We start from the raw sequence: 22,016 nt of genomic DNA, 5'->3' as shown, positions 1-22,016 counted from the left end.
CTGAAGCTAGGACAGTAGAGTCCCTGCCCAACTTCCCCTGAAGCTAGGAGAGTAGAGTCCCTGCCCATCTTCCCCTTGAAGCTAGGACAGTAGAGTCCCTGCCCATCTTCCCCTTGAAGCTAGGACAGTAGAGTCCCTGCCCATCTTCCCCTTGAAGCTAGGACAGTAGAGTCCCTGCCCATCTTCCCCTTGAAGCTAGGACAGTAGAGTCCCTGCCCATCTTCCCCCTGAAGCTAGGACAGTAGAGTCCCTGCCCATCTTCCCCTTGAAGCTAGGAGAGCAGAGTCCCTGCCCATCTTCCCCTGAAGCTAGGACAGTAGAGTCCCTGCCCATCTTCCCCTTGAAGCTAGGACAGTAGAGTCCCTGCCCATCTTCCCCTGAAGCTAGGACAGTAGAGTCCCTGCCCATCTTCCCCTTGAAGCTAGGAGAGCAGAGTCCCTGCCCATCTTCCCCTTGAAGCTAGGAGAGCAGAGTCCCTGCCCATCTTCCCCTTGAAGCTAGGACAGTAGAGTCCCTGCCCATCTTCCCCTTGAAGCTAGGACAGTAGAGTCCCTGCCCATCTTCCCCTTGAAGCTAGGAGAGCAGAGTCCCTGCCCATCTTCCCCTTGAAGCTAGGAGAGCAGAGTCCCTGCCCATCTTCCCTTGAAGCTAGGACAGTAGAGTCCCTGCCCATCTTCCCTTGAAGCTAGGACAGTAGAGTCCCTGCCCATCTTCCCCTTGAAGCTAGGAGAGCAGAGTCCCTGCCCATCTTCCCCTGAAGCTAGGACAGTAGAGTCCCTGCCCATCTTCCCCTTGAAGCTAGGACAGTAGAGTCCCTGCCCATCTTCCCTTGAAGCTAGGACAGTAGAGTCCCTGCCCATCTTCCCCTTGAAGCTAGGAGAGCAGAGTCCCTGCCCATCTTCCCCTTGAAGCTAGGAGAGTAGAGTCCCTGCCCATCTTCCCCTTGAAGCTAGGACAGTAGAGTCCCTGCCCATCTTCCCCTTGAAGCTAGGAGAGTAGAGTCCCTGCCCATCTTCCCTTGAAGCTAGGAGAGTAGAGTCCCTGCCCATCTTCCCCTTGAAGCTAGGAGAGTAGAGTCCCTGCCCATCTTCCCCTTGAAGCTAGGACAGTAGAGTCCCTGCCCATCTTCCCCTTGAAGCTAGGACAGTAGAGTCCCTGCCCATCTTCCCCTTGAAGCTAGGACAGTAGAGTCCCTGCCCATCTTCCCCTTGAAGCTAGGACAGTAGAGTCCCTGCCCATCTTCCCCTTGAAGCTAGGAGAGTAGAGTCCCTGCCCATCTTCCCCTTGAAGCTAGGAGAGTAGAGTCCCTGCCCATCTTCCCCTTGAAGCTAGGACAGTAGAGTCCCTGCCCATCTTCCCCTTGAAGCTAGGACAGTAGAGTCCCTGCCCATCTTCCACCTGAAGCTAGGACAGTAGAGTCCCTGCCCATCTTCCCCTGAAGCTAGGAGAGTAGAGTCCCTGCCCATCTTCCCCTTGAAGCTAGGACAGTAGAGTCCCTGCCCATCTTCCCCTGAAGCTAGGACAGTAGAGTCCCTGCCCATCTTCCCCTTGAAGCTAGGACAGTAGAGTCCCTGCCCATCTTCCCCTTGAAGCTAGGACAGTAGAGTCCCTGCCCATCTTCCCCTGAAGCTAGGACAGTAGAGTCCCTGCCCATCTTCCCCTTGAAGCTAGGACAGTAGAGTCCCTGCCCATCTTCCCCTTGAAGCTAGGACAGTAGAGTCCCTGCCCATCTTCCCCTGAAGCTAGGACAGTAGAGTCCCTGCCCATCTTCCCCTTGAAGCTAGGACAGCAGAGTCCCTGCCCATCTTCCCCTGAAGCTAGGACAGTAGAGTCCCTGCCCATCTTCCCTTGAAGCTAGGAGAGTAGAGTCCCTGCCCATCTTCCCCTTGAAGCTAGGACAGTAGAGTCCCTGCCCATCTTCCCCTTGAAGCTAGGAGAGTAGAGTCCCTGCCCATCTTCCCCTTGAAGCTAGGACAGTAGAGTCCCTGCCCATCTTCCCCTTGAAGCTAGGACAGTAGAGTCCCTGCCCATCTTCCCCTGAAGCTAGGACAGTAGAGTCCCTGCCCATCTTCCCCTTGAAGCTAGGACAGCAGAGTCCCTGCCCATCTTCCCCTTGAAGCTAGGACAGTAGAGTCCCTGCCCATCTTCCCCTGAAGCTAGGACAGTAGAGTCCCTGCCCATCTTCCCCTTGAAGCTAGGACAGTAGAGTCCCTGCCCATCTTCCCCTTGAAGCTAGGACAGTAGAGTCCCTGCCCATCTTCCCCTTGAAGCTAGGACAGTAGAGTCCCTGCCCATCTTCCCCTTGAAGCTAGGACAGTAGAGTCCCTGCCCATCTTCCCCTTGAAGCTAGGACAGTAGAGTCCCTGCCCATCTTCCCCTTGAAGCTAGGACAGTAGAGTCCCTGCCCATCTTCCCCTTGAAGCTAGGACAGTAGAGTCCCTGCCCATCTTCCCCTTGAAGCTAGGACAGTAGAGTCCCTGCCCATCTTCCCCTTGAAGCTAGGACAGTAGAGTCCCTGCCCATCTTCCCCTTGAAGCTAGGACAGTAGAGTCCCTGCCCATCTTCCCCTTGAAGCTAGGACAGTAGAGTCCCTGCCCATCTTCCCCTTGAAGCTAGGACAGTAGAGTCCCTGCCCATCTTCCCCTTGAAGCTAGGACAGTAGAGTCCCTGCCCATCTTCCCCTTGAAGCTAGGAGAGTAGAGTCCCTGCCCATCTTCCCCTGAAGCTAGGACAGTAGAGTCCCTGCCCATCTTCCCCCTGAAGCTAGGACAGTAGAGTCCCTGCCCATCTTCCCCCTGAAGCTAGGACAGTAGAGTCCCTGCCCATCTTCCCCTTGAAGCTAGGACAGTAGAGTCCCTGCCCATCTTCCCCTTGAAGCTAGGACAGTAGAGTCCCTGCCCATCTTCCCCTGAAGCTAGGACAGTAGAGTCCCTGCCCATCTTCCCCTGAAGCTAGGACAGTAGAGTCCCTGCCCATCTTCCCCTTGAAGCTAGGACAGTAGAGTCCCTGCCCATCTTCCCCTGAAGCTAGGAGAGTAGAGTCCCTGCCCATCTTCCCCTTGAAGCTAGGACAGTAGAGTCCCTGCCCATCTTCCCCTTGAAGCTAGGACAGTAGAGTCCCTGCCCATCTTCCCCTTGAAGCTAGGACAGTAGAGTCCCTGCCCATCTTCCCCTTGAAGCTAGGACAGTAGAGTCCCTGCCCATCTTCCCCTTGAAGCTAGGACAGTAGAGTCCCTGCCCATCTTCCCCTTGAAGCTAGGACAGTAGAGTCCCTGCCCATCTTCCCCTTGAAGCTAGGACAGTAGAGTCCCTGCCCATCTTCCCCTTGAAGCTAGGACAGTAGAGTCCCTGCCCATCTTCCCCCTGAAGCTAGGACAGTAGAGTCCCTGCCCATCTTCCCCTGAAGCTAGGACAGTAGAGTCCCTGCCCATCTTCCCCTGAAGCTAGGACAGTAGAGTCCCTGCCCATCTTCCCCCTGAAGCTAGGACAGTAGAGTCCCTGCCCATCTTCCCCTGAAGCTAGGACAGTAGAGTCCCTGCCCATCTTCCCCTGAAGCTAGGACAGTAGAGTCCCTGCCCATCTTCCCCCTGAAGCTAGGACAGCAGAGTCCCTGCCCATCTTTCCCTTGAAGCTAGGACAGCAGAGTCCTGCCCATCTTCCCCTTGAAGCTAGGACAGTAGAGTCCCTGCCCATCTTCCCCTGAAGCTAGGACAGTAGAGTCCCTGCCCATCTTCCCCTTGAAGCTAGGACAGTAGAGTCCCTGCCCATCTTCCCCTTGAAGCTAGGACAGTAGAGTCCCTGCCCATCTTCCCTTGAAGCTAGGACAGTAGAGTCCCTGCCCATCTTCCCCTGAAGCTAGGACAGTAGAGTCCCTGCCCATCTTCCCCTGAAGCTAGGACAGTAGAGTCCCTGCCCATCTTCCCCTTGAAGCTAGGACAGTAGAGTCCCTGCCCATCTTCTCCCTGATGCTAGGACAGCAGAGTCCCTGCCCATCTTCTCCCTGAAGCTAGGACTGCAGAGTCCCTGTCCATCTTCCCCTGAAGCTAGGACAGTAGAGTCCCTGCCCATCTTCCCCTGAAGCTAGGACAGTAGAGTCCCTGCCCATCTTCCCCTGAAGCTAGGACAGTAGAGTCCCTGCCCATCTTCTCCCTGAAGCTAGGACAGCAGTCCCTTCCCATCTTCCCCCTGAAGCTAGGACAGTAGAGTCCCTGCCCATCTTCCCCTTGAAGCTAGGACAGTAGAGTCCCTTCCCATCTTCCCCTGAAGCTAGGACAGTAGAGTCCCTTCCCATCTTCCCCTGAAGCTAGGACAGTAGAGTCCCTGCCCATCTTCCCCCTGAAGCTAGGACAGTAGAGTCCCTTCCCATCTTCCCCTGAAGCTAGGACAGTAGAGTCCCTTCCCATCTTCCCCCTGAAGCTAGGACAGTAGAGTCCCTTCCCATCTTCCCCTTGAAGCTAGGACAGTAGAGTCCCTGCCCATCTTCCCCTGAAGCTAGGACAGTAGAGTCCCTGCCCATCTTCCCCTTGAAGCTAGGACAGTAGAGTCCCTGCCCATCTTCCCCTGAAGCTAGGACAGTAGAGTCCCTGCCCATCTTCCCCTTGAAGCTAGGACAGTAGAGTCCCTGCCCATCTTCCCCCTGAAGCTAGGACAGTAGAGTCCCTGCCCATCTTCCCCTTGAAGCTAGGACAGTAGAGTCCCTGCCCATCTTCCCCCTGAAGCTAGGACAGTAGAGTCCCTGCCCATCTTCCCCTTGAAGCTAGGACAGTAGAGTCCCTGCCCATCTTCCCCTGAAGCTAGGACAGTAGAGTCCCTGCCCATCTTCCCCTTGAAGCTAGGACAGTAGAGTCCCTGCCCATCTTCCCCCTGAAGCTAGGACAGTAGAGTCCCTGCCCATCTTCCCCTTGAAGCTAGGACAGTAGAGTCCCTGCCCATCTTCCCCTGAAGCTAGGACAGTAGAGTCCCTGCCCATCTTCCCCCTGAAGCTAGGACAGTAGAGTCCCTGCCCATCTTCCCCTTGAAGCTAGGACAGTAGAGTCCCTGCCCATCTTCCCCTTGAAGCTAGGACAGTAGAGTCCCTGCCCATCTTCCCCTGAAGCTAGGACAGTAGAGTCCCTGCCCATCTTCCCTTGAAGCTAGGACAGTAGAGTCCCTGCCCATCTTCCCCCTGAAGCTAGGACAGCAGAATAATAATAATAATAATAATAATCCTCCTCACCTTGACCCCCCCCCCATGTACACCTTGCAGGTGCAGTCGCACCTCTAAAAACATTTGTCATAAGACACTAGCTCCCTGGTATACAGAAAATACCCGAGCTCTGAAGCAAGCTTCCAGAAAACTGGAACGGAAATGGCCCCACACCAAACTGGAAGTCTTCCGACTAGCTTGGAAAGACAGTACCGTGCAGTATCGAAGAGCCCTTACTGCTGCTCCACCAAACTGGAAGTCTTCCGACTAGCTTGGAAAGACAGTACCGTGCAGTATCGAAGAGCCCTTACTGCTGCTACACCAAACTGGAAGTCTTCCGACTAGCTTGGAAAGACAGTACCGTGCAGTATCGAAGAGCCCTTACTGCTGCTCGATCATCCTTTTTTCCAACTTAATTGAGAATAAAAACAATGCAAAATGTACACTGCTCAAAAAAATAAAGGGAACACTTAAACAACACAATGTAACTCCAAGTCAATCACACTTCTGTGAAATCAAACTGTCCACTTAGGAAGCAACACTGATTGGCAATACATTCCACATGCTGTTGTGCGAATGGAATAGACAACAGGTGGAAATTATAGGCAATTAGCAAGACACCCCCAATAAAGGAGTGGTTCTGAAGGTGGTGACCACAGACCACTTCTCAGTTCCTATGCTTCCTAGCTGATGTTTTGGTTACTTTTGAATGCTGGCGGTGCTTTCACTCTAGTGGTAGCATGAGACGGAGTCTACAACCCACACAAGTGGCTCAGGTAGTGCAGCTCATCCAGGATGGCACATCAATGCGAGCTGTGGCAAGAAGGTTTGCTGTGTCTGTCAGCGTAGTGTCCAGAGCATGGAGGCGCTACCAGGAGAAAGGCCAGTACATCAGGAGACGTGGAGGAGGCCGTAGGAGGGCAACAACCCAGCAGCAGGGCCGCTACCTCCGCCTTTGTGCAAGGAGGAGCAGGCAGAGCACTGCCAGAGCCCTGCAAAATGACCTCCAGCAGGCCACAAATGTGCATGTGTCTGCTCAAACGGTCAGAAACAGACTCCATGAGGGTGGTATGAGGGCCCGACGTCCACAGGTGGGGGTTGTGCTTACAGCCAAAGACCGTGCAGGACGTTTGGCATTTGCCAGAGAACACCAAGATTGGCAAATTTGCCACTGGCGCCCTGTGCTCTTCACAGATGAAAGCAGGTTCACACTGAGCACGTGACAGACGTGACAGTCTGGAGACGCTGTGGAGAACGTTCTGCTGCCTGCAACATCCTCCAGCATGACCGGTTTGGCGGTGGGTCAGTCATGGTGTGGGGTGGCATTTCTTTGGGGGGCCGCACAGCCCTCCATGTGCTCGCCAGAGGTAGCCTGACTGCCATTAGGTACCGAGATGAGATCCTCAGACCCCTTGTGAGACCATATGCTGGTGCGGTTGGTCCTGGGTTCCTCCTAATGTAAGACAATGCTAGACCTCATGTAGCTGGAGTGTGTCAGCAGTTCCTGCAAGAGGAAGGCATTGATGCTATGGACTGGCCCGCCCATTCCCCAGACCTGAATCCAATTGAGCACATCTGGGACATCATGTCTCGCTCCAAATAGAGAAATCATGTGACTAAACTGAATGAAAAGAATAAGATACTATGAAACAATGACAAATGACAGAAAAAAGCTTTGGAGCACCATAAATGAAATGAGATGGCTCTTTGAATCAGATGGCTCATTGAATCAGATGGCTCATTGAATCAGATGGCTCTTTGAATCAGATGGCTCATTGAATCAGATGGCTCATTGAATCAGATGGCTCTTTGAATCAGATGGCTCATTGAATCAGATGGCTCATTTGAATCAGATGGCTCATTTGAATCAGATGGCTCATTCATCACAAAACCCACTGATATTGGCAACTACTTTTAAAAAAATTCAAGATGAGCAAATTGAGGCATGACATGCCAGCAACAAACGCTGACACTACACATCCAAGTATAACTGATTAAAATGATAAAAGATGAGCATTGTAATTTTGAATTCTGTGAAGTGAGTGTGGAAGAGGTGAAAAAATTACGTCTATCAACAATGGCAAGCCACTGAGGTCTGACAACCTGGATGGAAAATTACTGAGGATAATAGCGGACGATATTGCCACTCCTATTTGCCACATCTTCTATTTAAGCCTACTAGAAAGTGTGTGCCCTCAGGCCTGGAGGGAAGCTGAAGTCATTCCCCAACCTAAGAATAGGAAAGCCCCCCTTTACTGGCTCAAAAGGCTGACCCTTTGTAAACTTTTGGAAGAAATTGTGTTTGACCGGATACAATGCTGTTTTACTGTAAACAAATTGACAACAGCCTATAGCTTATAGGAAAGGACATTCAACAAGCACAGCAGTTACACAATTTACAAATTATTAATGGAGATCCATAATAAACCCCAGGAAGAGTAGCTGCTGCCTTGGCAGGAACTAATGGGGATCCATAATAAACCCCAGGAAGAGTAGCTGCTGCCTTGACAGGAACTAATGGGGATCCATAATAAACCCCAGGAAGAGTAGCTGCTGCCTTGGCAGTGGATAGGGTTTACCTGACGAACCAAGCTAAATTATTTTACATTAGCAATCAGGATTAAGTGCCTTGCTCAATATTGTTCACCTAGTCGGCTCTGATATACAAACCAGCAACCTTTTGGTTACTGGTCAAATGCTCTTAACCGCTAGTGTACCTGCCACCCCATTTACATTCTTGAAATCATTGGTTAGGTACTCAGATCCAGACTCATTCTGTAGCTTTTGGCCGGAACAAGGTGTTTGGGTAGCCAGGCAAAAATAAGGTTTGAGTATTGGATAAACGTTATTCCTCTGTCTCCACCCACTGTGTCATATCCTGGGCCACAATCTCTCTATTATAAACTTATTTGGATTTTATTCAACATTGTTTTTTTTTATAATTCTAGAGTTTATAAATACAGCGTAACATTCACAGAAAGCAAAACAAACGAAGTCTCCATTGTGTCCCTCCTGGAGACAATCAGCCAGTCAGAAAGCATTCCATTGGTCCAGGTTCTAGAGTCTTTTGTTGCCATTCCTTTCCTGCGTGTCCTGCATTAACCCCACCCTCCCTGCCAGTTCCTGACCCAACCACGGCATTCATTCTCACTCCGGCTTTTGTCTTACTAGGACGTTAAGACACAATTCCCAAGCTCCGAATCCGCCTCTTCCTCCTCTGGCTGTTGTTCTTTGATGCTGGCCTCTCTCCCCTTCTCTCTCCCATCTCCCCCTCCTCCTTGTCTCCCCTTCCCTCCTTTGTCCCCCTCCCTACTAACCCATACCCCCTACTCTCTACACTGTAAAGCCAAGTGTTTATGATCTGAACAGATAGCTAAACACTTTTTAAACTCTTCAAGGCATTTAGAAGTTCAACAAAAACATGTCACAGGGTTTAAATCATAACAGCAGTGTTTAAATCATAACAGCGGTGTTTAAATCATAACAACAGGGTTTAAACCATAACAACAGTGTTTAAACCGTAACAAGTGTTTAAACCACAACAACAGTGTTTAAACCGTAACAAGGGTTTAAATCGTAACAACAATGTTCACATAGTCCAACAATGTTCACATGCACCCCCCTATCCACATCGAAGGGACAGCAGCGGAGAAGGTGGAAAGTTCCCTCGGCGTACACATCACAGACAAACTGAAATGGTCCACCCACACAGACAGTGTGGTGAAGAAGGCTTAACAGCGCCTCTTCAACTTCAGGAGGCAGAAGAAATTTGGCTTGTCACCAAAAACCCTGACAAACTTTTACAGATGCACAATCGAGAGCATCCTGTCAGGTTGTATCACCTCCTGGTACGGCAACTGCACCTCCCGCAACCACAAGGCTCTCCAGAGGGTAGTGAGGTCTGCACAACGCATCACCGGGGGCAAACTACCTGCCCTCCAGGACACCTACACCACCCGATGTCACAAGAAGGCCAAAAAGATAATCAAGGACAACAACCACCCGAGCCACTGCCTGTTCACCCCGCTACCATCCAGAAGGCGAGGTCAGTACAGGTGCATCAAATCTGGGACCGAGAGACTGAAAAAACAGCTTCTATCTCAAGATCATCAGACTGTTAAACAGAAATCACTAACTCAGAGAGGCTGCTGCCAACACACTGACTCAACTCTACGCTGAGACCCAATCACTGGCCACTTTAATAAATGGATCACTAGTCACTTTAAACAATGCCACTTTAATAAATGGATCACTAGTCACTTTAAACAATGCCACTTTAATTGTGTTTACATATCTTACATTACTCACATCACATGTATATACTGTATTTAATACCATCTACTGCACCTTGCCTGTGCTGCTCGGCCATCCCTCATCCAGATACTTATATGTACATATTCTCATTCACCCCTTTAGATTTGTCTGTAGTAGGTAGTTGTTGGGGAATTGTTAGATTACTTGTTAGATATTACTGCACGGTCTGAACTAGAAGCACAAGCATTTCGCTACACTCACATTAACATCTGCTAACCATGTCTATGTGACCAAAAACATTTGATTTGATTTGAACAGGGTTCAGCTCATAACAACAGATTGTAAACACCAGAACATGTTTAACCCTTTTTTGAATATAGATGTTCTCCTGGTTGGAAACTGACATATAGATGTTCTCCTGGTTGGAAACTGACATATAGATGTTCTCCTGGTTGGAAACTGACATATAGATGTTCTCCTGGTTGGAAACTGACATATAGATGTTCTCCTGGTTGGAAACTGACATATAGATGTTCTCCTGGTTGGAAACTGACATATAGATGTTCTCCTGGTTGGAAGCTGACATATAGATGTTCTCCTGGTTGGAAACTGACATATAGGTGTTCTCCTGGTTGGAAACTGACATATAGGTGTTCTCCTGGTTGGAAACTGTCACCCTCTCTCACCCCTGATGTCACCCCTGATGTCACCCCCGCTCCCTACCCCTCTATCCTGGTCGTGGGGGTATCCAGGCTGGAGTGCTGGAGGGGTACGTGATCACAGTTAGGGGGGCCTATGGGTGGGGGTTTGTAGTGTAGACCTCCAGGAGGGTCTGTGTGTTGGGGCCCATGGAGGTCTGGATTAACCCCTCTGGTCCCTTCCCCATTGGCCCCGTTGGCTCGCGGGTGTCCGGTCAGTGTGGATTTACTGGCGTACAGAGAGTCCTCTTCCTGAGAGAGAGTCTAGAAGATAGAAGACACACTAAACAATCTGTATGGAAAAACAAAAAAAAACTGTGCTGGTGAGCACAAATTGTTAAAAGGTGTGGAGAGTTGGTATAAGGTGGAGAGAGTTGGTATAAGGTGGAGAGAGTTGGTATAAGGTGGAGAGAGTTGGTATAAGGTGGAGAGAGTTGGTATAAGGTGGAGAGAGTTGGTATAAGGTGGGGAGAGTTGGTATAAGGTGGGGAGAGTTGGTATAAGGTGGGGAGAGTTGGTATAAGGTGTGGAGAGAGTTGGTATAAGGTGGAGAGAGTTGGTATAAGGTGGAGAGAGTTGGTATAAGGTGGGGAGAGTTGGTAGAAGGTGGAGAGAGTTGGTAGAAGGTGGAGAGAGTTGGTAGAAGGTGGAGAGAGTTGGTAGAAGGTGGAGAGAGTTGGTAGAAGGTGGAGAGAGTTGGTAGAAGGTGGAGAGAGTTGGTAGAAGGTGGAGAGAGAGTTGGTAGAAGGTGGAGAGAGAGTTGGTATAAGGTGTGGAGAGATAGTTGGTATAAGGTGTGGAGAGATAGTTGGTATAAGGTGGAGAGAGTTGGTATAAGGTGGAGAGAGTTGGTATAAGGTGGGGAGAGTTGGTATAAGGTGGAGAGAGTTGGTATAAGGTGGGGAGAGTTGGTAGAATGTGGAGAGAGTTGGTAGAAGGTGGAGAGAGTTGGTAGAAGGTGGAGAGAGTTGGTAGAAGGTGGAGAGAGAGTTGGTAGAAGGTGGAGAGAGAGTTGGTATAAGGTGTGGAGAGATAGTTGGTATAAGGTGTGGAGAGATAGTTGGTATAAGGTGGAGAGAGAGTTGGTATAAGGTGTGGAGAGAGTTGGTATAAGGTGTGTGGAGTTGGTAGATGGTGTGTGGAGTTGGTATAAGGTGTGTGGAGTTGGTATAAGGTGGAGAGAGTTGGTATAAGGTGGAGAGAGTTGGTATAAGGTGGAGAGAGTTGGTATAAGGTGGAGAGAGTTGGTATAAGGTGGAGAGAGTTGGTGTAAGGTGGAGAGAGTTGGTATAAGGTGGAGAGAGTTGGTGTAAGGTGGAGAGAGTTGGTGTAAGGTCATCTTTCAACAAAGGGTAGTCTATGGACTGGAAGGAAAACAAAGCCGGTGATGGACACCACTCAGTACACGGAGCATGAAGCCGGTGATGGACACCACTCAGTACACGGAGCATGAAGCCGGTGATGGACACCACTCAGTACACGGAGCATGAAGCCGGTGATGGACACCACTCAGTACACGGAGCATGAAGCCGGTGATGGACACCACTCAGTACACGGAGCATGAAGCCGGTGATGGACACCACTCAGTACACGGAGCATGAAGCCGGTGATGGACACCACTCAGTACACGGAGCATGAAGCCGGTGATGGACACCACTCAGTACACGGAGCATGAAGCCGGTGATGGACACCACTCAGTACACGGAGCATGAAGCCGGTGATGGACACCACTCAGTACACGGAGCACGAAGCCGGTGATGGACACCACTCAGTACACGGAGCACGAAGCCGGTGATGGACACCACTCAGTACACGGAGCACGAAGCCGGTGATGGACACCACTCAGTACACGGAGCACGAAGCCGGTGATGGACACCACTCAGAACACGGAGCATGAAGCCGGTGATGGACACCACTCAGAACACGGAGCATGAAGCCGGTGATGGACACCACTCAGTACACGGAGCATGAAGCCGGTGATGGACACCACTCAGTACACGGAGCATGAAGCCGGTGATGGACACCACTCAGTACACGGAGCATGAAGCCGGTGATGGACACCACTCAGTACACGGAGCATGAAGCCGGTGATGGACACCACTCAGTACACGGAGCATGAAGCCGGTGATGGACACCACTCAGTACACGGAGCACGAAGCCGGTGATGGACACCACTCAGTACACGGAGCACGTAGAATAATGGGATGCGCAGTTGGATTCACTTTTCTCATCAAGTCACCCACTGTTAATGTTTCTCCTTCGTTTGTTTCCTGGGTGGTGTCCATTATTCCTTATGCTTCCAAGGCAGCCTGTATGTGAGAGAGTTTACGGAACTATATACAAATACAGGTACTGTACTTCTACAGCCACACCAAGTCAATCAGACCAGGCTGTGTTGAGAGAGGTACCAGACAAAGTCAATCAGATCAGGCTGTGTTGAGAGAGGTACCAGACAAAGTCAATCAGACCAGGCTGTGTTGAGAGAGGTATCAGACAAGGAGAGAGGCATAAAACAGGGTAGTAAACAGGATAGGTTGGGGAGGATACAGGAAGGGTGGGTGTGTGTGTGTGTGTGTGTGTACTGACACTTACCCAGTCAGTTAGTATGAGCTCTGTTATGTCCTCCGGTTTCAGATCCCAGGTTGTCTTGGCATGCAATCTCCTGTGTGTACAACCATATATCAGTCTCCTGTGTTTACAACCATAGATCAGTCTCCTGTGTGTACAACCATAGCTCAGTCTCCTGTGTTTACAACCATATATCAGTCTCCTATGTTTACAACCATAGATCAGTCTCCTGTGTTTACAACCATAGATCAGGCTCCTGTGTTTACAACCATATATCAGGCTCCTGTGTTTACAACCATAGATCAGTCTCCTGTGTGTACAACCATAGCTCAGTCTCCTGTGTTTACAACCATATATCAGTCTCCTATGTTTACAACCATAGATCAGTCTCCTGTGTTTACAACCATAGATCAGGCTCCTGTGTTTACAACCATATATCAGGCTCCTGTGTTTACAACCATAGATCAGGCTCCTGTGTTTACAACCATATATCAGGCTCCTGTGTTTACAACCATATATCAGGCTCCTGTGTTTACAACCATATATCAGGCTCCTGTGTTTACAACCATATATCAGGCTCCTGTGTTTACCATACATCAGGCTCCTGTGTTTACAACCATAGATCAGTCTCCTGTGTTTACAACCATAGATCAGTCTTCTGAGTTTACAACCATAGATCAGGCTCCTGTGTTTACAACCATAGATCAGGCTCCTGTGTTTACAACCATAGATCAGGCTCCTGTGTTTACAACCATAGATCAGGCTCCTGTGTTTACAACCATAGATCAGGCTCCTGTGTTTACAACCATAGATCAGGCTCCTGTGTTTACAACCATAGATCAGGCTCCTGTGTGTACAACCATATATCAGGCTCCTGTGTTTACAACCGTAGATCAGTCTCCTGTGTTTACAACCGTAGATCAGTCTCCTGTGTTTACAACCGTAGATCAGGCTCCTGTGTTTACAACCGTAGATCAGTCTCCTGTGTTTACAACCATATATCAGTCTCCTGTGTTTACAACCATATATCAGTCTCCTGTGTTTACAACCATAGATCAGTCTCCTGTGTTTACAACCATATATCAGCCTCCTGTGTTTACAACCATAGATCAGTCTCCTGTGTTTACCATACATCAGTCTCCTGTGTTTACCATACATCAGGCTCCTGTGTTTACAACCATAGATCAGTCTCCTGTGTTTACAACCATATATCAGGCTCCAGTGTTTTCAACCATATATCAGGCTCCTGTGTTTACAACCATATATCAGGCTCCTGTGTTTACAACCATATATCAGTCTCCTGTGTTTACAACCATATATCAGGCTCCTGTGTTTACCATACATCAGGCTCCTGTGTTTACAACCATAGATCAGGCTCCTGTGTTTACCATACATCAGGCTCCTGTGTTTACAACCATAGATCAGTCTCCTGTGTTTACAACCATAGATCAGTCTTCTGTGTTTACAACCATAGATCAGGCTCCTGTGTTTACAACCATAGATCAGGCTCCTGTGTTTACAACCATAGATCAGGCTCCTGTGTTTACAACCATAGATCAGGCTCCTGTGTTTACAACCATAGATCAGGCTCCTGTGTTTACAACCATAGATCAGGCTCCTGTGTTTACAACCATAGATCAGGCTCCTGTGTTTACAACCATAGATCAGGCTCCTGTGTGTACAACCATAGATCAGGCTCCTGTGTTTACAACCGTAGATCAGGCTCCTGTGTTTACAACCGTAGATCAGTCTCCAGTGTTTTCAACCATATATCAGGCTCCTGTGTTTACAACCATATATCAGGCTCCTGTGTTTACAACCATATATCAGTCTCCTGTGTTTACAACCATATATCAGGCTCCTGTGTTTACCATACATCAGGCTCCTGTGTTTACCATACATCAGGCTCCTGTGTTTACCATACATCAGGCTCCTGTGTTTACAACCATAGATCAGTCTCCTGTGTTTACAACCATAGATCAGTCTTCTGTGTTTACAACCATAGATCAGGCTCCTGTGTTTACAACCATAGATCAGGCTCCTGTGTTTACAACCATAGATCAGGCTCCTGTGTTTACAACCATAGATCAGGCTCCTGTGTTTACAACCATAGATCAGGCTCCTGTGTTTACAACCATAGATCAGGCTCCTGTGTTTACAACCATAGATCAGGCTCCTGTGTTTACAACCATAGATCAGGCTCCTGTGTTTACAACCATAGATCAGGCTCCTGTGTGTACAAACATAGATCAGGCTCCTGTGTTTACAACCATAGATCAGGCTCCTGTGTTTACAACCATAGATCAGTCTCCTGTGTTTACAACCATATATCAGTCTCCTGTGTTTACAACCATATATCAGTCTCCTGTGTTTACAACCATATATCAGTCTCCTGTGTTTACAACCATAGATCAGTCTCCTGTGTTTACCATACATCAGTCTCCTGTGTTTACCATATATCATTCATGTCTGGATAACCACAAAACCACAAAAATGTACTTACAATAAATCTGAAATACAAATGTTGTATAGAGAGTATATGTTGGACTGATGTCTGCCAAATACTGAACAGGATAATGTTATGAACAGTGTTCTTACACTCAGCAGCACGGTATGAGGGATGTATGACTGACCTGGCAATGACACATGTTATGACGCACAGCAACAGCATCCCAGCAGCACCTGCCCCAGCTCCCACCAACAGAGACAGCATCTGGTAACCTACGGTCAGAAGGATGAGACATGAAGAGACCGGGAGACCAGCTCTGTCTCACTTGTTTCTGTCTGTTCCTCTTCAGCTCTTTTCCCTTGTCCCTATCTCTCTCTCATTACCTGTCCAGGTGTGTTACCTGTTGACGTGGAACTGTCTAAGCTATCCTTCCTCAGAGGTTTCTGTTCCACTTCAGCTCCATCTGTCTTTCTCACCTGTCCAGGTGTGTTTTAACTGTTCCTCTTATGTGTGGATGTGCTACAGAGTTGCAGCCTGGCAGAGTCCTGACAGTTGGAGCTGTCCCTATTTATCTCTCACCTGACCCTTTACCTACCCAGGTGTGTCTTACCTGTGGAGGTGGCACAGAGTTGCAGCCTGGCAGAGTCCTGACAGTTGGAGCTGTCCCTATTTATCTCTCAACTGACCCTTTACCTACCCAGGTGTGTCTTACTGGTGAAGGTGTGTCTTATATTTGGAAGTGTGTCTTACTTGTGAAGGTATGTCTTACTTGTGAAGGTGTGTCTTACCTGTGAAGGTGTGTCTTACTTGTGGAGGTTTGTCTTGTGGAGGTTTGTCTTACTTGTGGAGGTGTGTCTTACTTGTGGAGGTGTGTCTTACCTATGGAGGTGTGTCTTACTTGTGGAGGTGTGTCTTACTTGTGGAGGTGTGTCTTACCTATGGAGGTGTGTCTCTCTTGTGGAGGTGTGTCTTACCTGTGGAGGTGTGTCTTACCTGTGGAGGTGTGTCTTACCTGTGGAGGTGTGTCTTACCTGTGGAGGTGACACAAAGCTGCAGACTGGCAGAGCCCTGAGAGTTGGAGCTGAGGCAAAGTGCAGTGGGCGTGTCTTCTTGTGATTGACGGATGGTCAGAATGCTCCTGAGGCCAATTCTGCCCAGAGGCTCCTCCCTGATGGCCGTGGCTGTGGAATGATTGACATGTCGGCCAGACAGACGCCACTGCACCAAGGGGGCGGGGTTAGCGTGGCTGTCACAGGTACAGCTGACCTGAGATCCGGAGTGGAGGCAGCGAGAGGAGGATGAGATCTGAGGAGCAACTAGAAAGAAGAGACAGAAGAACAAGGAGAGGAATTAACATTTTCTATTCAAGTTTGACCTTCATCCTTATTTTATAGTTTATGAAACTTTGATAACTCATACTGTTTAATTCATTGCTAACGAGCAAATGTTTGATTGAGGAGAAAAAACAATAACATCTAGGGTTACACCTAGGGTTACAACAATTTGATAACTTTCCCAAAATCTACCAACCAGGGTAGCGCTAGCGGAACACCTGGTCAACAGCCAGTGAAATTGCAGAGCGCCAAATTAAAAAACAGAAATACTCATTCTAATAATTCCTAAAACATACAAGTGTTACACATCGGTTTAAAGATTAAATTCTTGTTAATCCAACCACAGTGTCAGATTTCAAAAAGACTTTACGGGGAAAGCCTACCATGCGATTATCTGAGGACAGAGCCCAGCTCACAAAACATTACAAACAGTAACCAGCCAAGTAGAGGAGTTACAAAAGTCAGAAATAGAGATAAAATTAATCACTTACCTTTGATGATCTTCATATGGTTGCACTCACACGACCCCAGTTACCCAATAAATGTTCGTTTTGTTTGATAAAGTCCCTCTTTATATCAAAAACCTCAGTTTTGTTAGCTCTTTTTGTTTAGTAATCCACTGTCTCAAACAACATCCGGTGAAATTGTAGAGCGTGAAACTCAACAAAACAGAAATTCTCATAATAAACATACATAAAACATACAAGTGTTAAACATCGGTTTAAAGATCAACTTCGTGTTAATCCAACCACAGTGTCAGATTTCAAAAAGGCTTTACGGGGAAAGCATACCATGCGATTATCTGAGAACAGCGCCCAGCCCGCAAATCATTACAAACAGCCAAGTAGAGGAGTTACACAAGTCAGAAATAGAGATAAAATGAATCACTTACCTTTGATGATCTTCATATGGTTGCACTCACAAGACTCCCAGTTTCACAATAGTTTTGTTCAATAAAGTCCCTCTTTATGTTTATAATCAATCCTCAGGTTGTTTTTGTCATAAATAATCAATCATATTTCAACCGGACAAAACTTCATCAATAGAAAAGGAAAAACAAAAAAGGTGCACTCCCGGTCACGCGCTGGACTCATGTCTGGAAATTTCCACTGTCCTCTCATTAAAGGTGGTGTTTCTCCCTCATTTTTCAGAGTAAAAGCCTGCAACAATGCCTAAAGACTGGCCACATGTTGTGGAAGCCATGGGGATCGTGAACTGGGTCATAAGTCTTTGTATGGTGGGTAGGCTTTCAATGGAAAAACAGCCATTTCAAAATAATAGCATTTCCTGGATGGATTTTCCTCAGGTTTTTGCCTGCTATATCAGTTCTGTTATACTCACAGACATTATTTTAACCGTTTTGGAAACTTCGTAGTGTTTTCTATAAAATAATACAAATAATATGCATATCCTAGCTTCTGGGCCTAAGTAACAGGCAGTTTACATAGGGCACCTCATTCATCCAAACAACTCAATTCTACCCTCGGTCCCAGAAAGGTGAAAAAAAACCAACTGAATATTTTGGGAGAGTTACGGAATTTTGCAACCTCACTTACACTCCATAGATGCGTTTGTAGTCGCTGACTGATCCTCTCCATGATGATTTTGGGCTTTACAGTAGTATTCTCTTCCGTCAATAACATTCATTGTGGCCTGGATTAGTTTTTGTCCAGAGGCCACATAGTCCTCCTTCCCCTCTCTCACTGAGTACCAGCGGTAACTGGTCACTGGTGGGTTGGCATCACTGCTGCAGGTCAGAGTCACTGAACTGTCCTCTAACACAGAATCAGGGGGACTCACAGATACTGACGTGTTCCTGGGAGGATCTGGAGGGAAAGGACAGAATTAACAGCAGCTCTGAAAGCACAACAATTGATACTACAACTACTTTAACTATTATACCTACTATAACTACCACCACGACTATAACTACTATAACTATGATACCTACTATAACTACTATAACTACTACCACTACTATAACTACTATAACTATTATACCTACTATAACTACTACCACTACTATAACTACTATAACTATTATAACTACAATAACTACTATATCTACTATAACTACTATAACTACTACCACTACTATAACTACTATAACTATTATACCTACTATAACTACTACCACTACTATACCTACTATAACTATTATACCTACTATAACTATTAAACCTACTATAACTACTACCACTACTATAACTACTACCACTACTATAACTACTATACCCACTATAACTACTATACCTACTATAACTACTACCACTACTATAACTACTACCACTACTATAACTACTATACCTACTATAACTACTACCACTACCATCCTGTGTTCTGCCTTACAAACATGACTACGGAATGGATCCCATGCAGCGACCCAAAAAACGACTCAGAAAAAGAGGGAAACGAAGCGGTCTTCTGGTCAGACTCCGGAGACGGGCACATCGTGCACCACTCCCTAGCATTCTTCTTGCCAATGTCCAGTCTCTTGACAACAAGGTTGATGAAATCCGAACAAGGGTAGCATTCCAGAGGGACATCAGAGACTGTAACGTTCTCTGCTTCACGGAAACATGGCTAACTGGAGAGACGCAATCCGAAGCGGTGCAGCCAGCGGGTTTCTCCACGCATCGCGCCGACAGAAACAAACATCTTTCTGGTAAGAAGAGGGGGCGGGGCGTATGCCTTATGGCCAACGTGACATGGTGTGATGAAAGAAACATACAGGAACTCAAATCCTTCTGTTCACCTGATTTAGAATTCCTCACAATCAAATGTAGACCGCATTATCTACCAAGAGAATTCTCTTCGATTATAATCACAGCCGTATATATCCCCCCAAGCAGACACATCGATGGCTCTGAACTAACTTTATTTAACTCTCTGCAAACTGGAAACGATTTATCCGGAGGCTGCATTCATTGTAGCTGGGGATTTTAAACCTCTTTGGGATGATGCGAATTTTCGCAGCTTTTTGTTAAAAATCGCGCAACATTTCAGCGCCCTGCTACTCATTCCAGGAATATAGTATATGCATATGATTAGTATGTGTGGATAGAAAACACTCAGACGTTTCTAAAACTGTTTAAATCACGGCTGTGACTATAACAGAACGTCTGTTTCATCGAAAAGCGCAGGAAAATCTGATCACTGGAGATGGAAAAAAATATCCATGCGCCACTCCCATGAATTGTTAAAGGTGAACCGTAATATATGGGGCCGAGCTTGCAGTACCTACAGCTTCCACAGGATGTATAGAGTCTCCTCATTTGAATCTGAATTGATTCTTGGTAGATCCGACCAAAGGGAACCGATTCTCTCCGACCACCGACCCGAGGCATTGTCTGTATTTTTCCGGACATTTTTCCACACGGCAGGCTATCAATTTACATCGCCCACTGATGATTTTTATAGCTTATTGACGTGTAGTAATACCTAAAGTTGCATTAGAAAGGTATTTGAAGTGTTTTGTGAAAGTTTATCGTCGACTTTTTAACTTTTAAAAAATGACGTTACGTTATGAAACGCTATTTTTTTCCGTTTATCACACAGTCTTCATAGATCGATATCTAGGCTATATATGGACCGATTTAATCCAAAAAAGACCCAGTATTGATTATGGGACATCAAGGAGTGCCAAGAAAGAAGATGGTCAAAGGTAATGAATGTTTTATATTTTATTGTGCGGTTTGTGTAGCGCCGACTACGCTAATTAAATCCTCTACGGGTCTTTTGGGGTGTTACATGCTATCAGATAATAGCTTCTCATGCCGCTGAAAAGCATTTTACAAATCTGACTCGGTGGCTAGATTCACAACAGTGTAGCTTTAATTCAATACCTTGCTTGTGTGTTTTCATGAAAGTTTGAATTTTAACGAAAAACATCAGTGACGCTCTAAAATATCCGCTGATTTGATCCCCACAAGGGAACATCCTCCCTAACAAGTTCAAGGCTAATCTGAAAACAAGACTCCTAAATTTTATCAGCATATCGATTGCGCAACCAGGGGTGGAAAGACCCTGGATCATTGTTACTCTAACTTCCGCGACGCATATAAGGCCCTGCTCCGCCCCCTTTCGGAAAAGCTGACCACGACTCCATTTTGTTGATCCCTGCCTACAGACAGAAACTAAAACAAGAAGCTCCAACGCTGAGGTCTGTCCAACGCTGGTCCGACCAAGCTGACTCCACACTCCAAGACTGCTTCCATCACGTGGACTGGGAGATGTTTCGTATTGCGTCAGACAACAACATTGCGAATACGCTGATTCGGTGTGCGAGTTCATTAGAACGTGCGTTGAAGATGTCGTTCCCATAGCAACGATTAAAACATTCCCTAACCAGAAACCGTGGATTGATGGCAGCATTCGTGTGGAACTGAAGGCGCAAACCACTGCTTTTAATCAGGGCAAGGTGTCTGGTAACATGACTGAATACAAACAGTGCAGCTATTCCCTCCGCAAGGCTATCAAACAAGCTAAGCGCCAGTACAGAGACAAAGTAGAATCTCAATTCAACGGCTCAGACACAAGAGGCATGTGGCAGGGCCTACAGTCAATCACGGACTACAGGAAGAAATCCAGCCCAGTCACGGACCAGGATGTCTTGCTCCCAGGCAGACTAAATAACTTTTTTGCCCGCTTTGAGGACAATACAGTGCCACTGACACGGCCTGCAACGAAAACATGCGGTCTCTCCTTCACTGCAGCCGAAGTGAGTAAGACATTTAAACGTGTTAACCCTCGCAAGGCTGCAGGCCCAGACGGCATCCCCAGCCGCGCCCTCAGAGCATGCGCAGACCAGCTGGCCGGTGTGTTTACAGACATATTCAACCAATCCCTATACCAGTCTGCTGTTCCCACATGCTTCAAGAGGGCCACCATTGTTCCTGTTCCCAAGAAAGCTAAGGTAACTGAGCTAAACGACTACCGCCCGTAGCACTCACATCCGTCATCATGAAGTGCTTTGAGAGACTAGTCAAGGACCATATCACCTCCACCCTACCTGACACCCTTGACCCACTCCAATTTGCTTACCGCCCAAATAGGTCCACAGACGATGCAATCTCAACCACACTGCACACTGCCCTAACCCATCTGGACAAGAGGAATACCTATGTGAGAATGCTGTTCATCGACTACAGCTCGGCATTCAACACCATAGTACCCTCCAAGCTCGTCATCAAGCTCGAGACCCTGGGTCTCGACCCCGCCCTGTGCAACTGGGTACTGGACTTCCTGACGGGCCGCCCCCAGGTGAGGGTAGGCAACAACAACAACAATCTCCTCCCCGCTGATCCTCAACACTGGGGCCCCACAAGGGTGCGTTCTGAGCCCTCTCCTGTACTCCCTGTTCACCCACGACTGCGTGGCCACGCACGCCTCCAACTCAATCATCAAGTTTGCGGACGACACAACAGTGGTAGGCTTGATTACCAACAACGACGAGACGGCCTACAGGGAGGAGGTGAGGGCCCTCGGAGTGTGGTGTCAGGAAAATAACCTCACACTCAACGTCAACAA

The 22,016-nt window shown here is 47.7% G+C and overlaps 1 protein-coding gene across 2 annotated transcripts in view; it reads right to left on the bottom strand.

The window, feature by feature from the left end:
• Window positions 1-9,464: 9,464 nt before the first annotated feature.
• Window positions 9,465-22,016, bottom strand: part of LOC112237821 (B-cell receptor CD22) — a 33,915-nt gene continuing 21,363 nt past the window's right edge. For both annotated transcript variants that reach the window (XM_042308969.1, XM_042308968.1), the window contains exons 7-11: window positions 18,044-18,313; window positions 16,185-16,469; window positions 15,338-15,425; window positions 12,729-12,798; window positions 9,465-10,400 (exon numbers count right to left, since the gene is read on the bottom strand). In XM_042308969.1, the coding sequence (XP_042164903.1) occupies window positions 10,158-10,400; window positions 12,729-12,798; window positions 15,338-15,425; window positions 16,185-16,469; window positions 18,044-18,313 (956 nt within the window). In that variant the 3' untranslated portion in view covers window positions 9,465-10,157. The remainder of the gene's footprint in view (window positions 10,401-12,728; window positions 12,799-15,337; window positions 15,426-16,184; window positions 16,470-18,043; window positions 18,314-22,016) is intronic.

This window comes from Oncorhynchus tshawytscha, linkage group LG30 (genome assembly GCF_018296145.1).
Source record: "Oncorhynchus tshawytscha isolate Ot180627B linkage group LG30, Otsh_v2.0, whole genome shotgun sequence".
In the NCBI taxonomy this organism is placed as follows: domain Eukaryota; kingdom Metazoa; phylum Chordata; class Actinopteri; order Salmoniformes; family Salmonidae; genus Oncorhynchus; species Oncorhynchus tshawytscha.
This window is presented reverse-complemented; position numbering and strand designations above follow the sequence as displayed.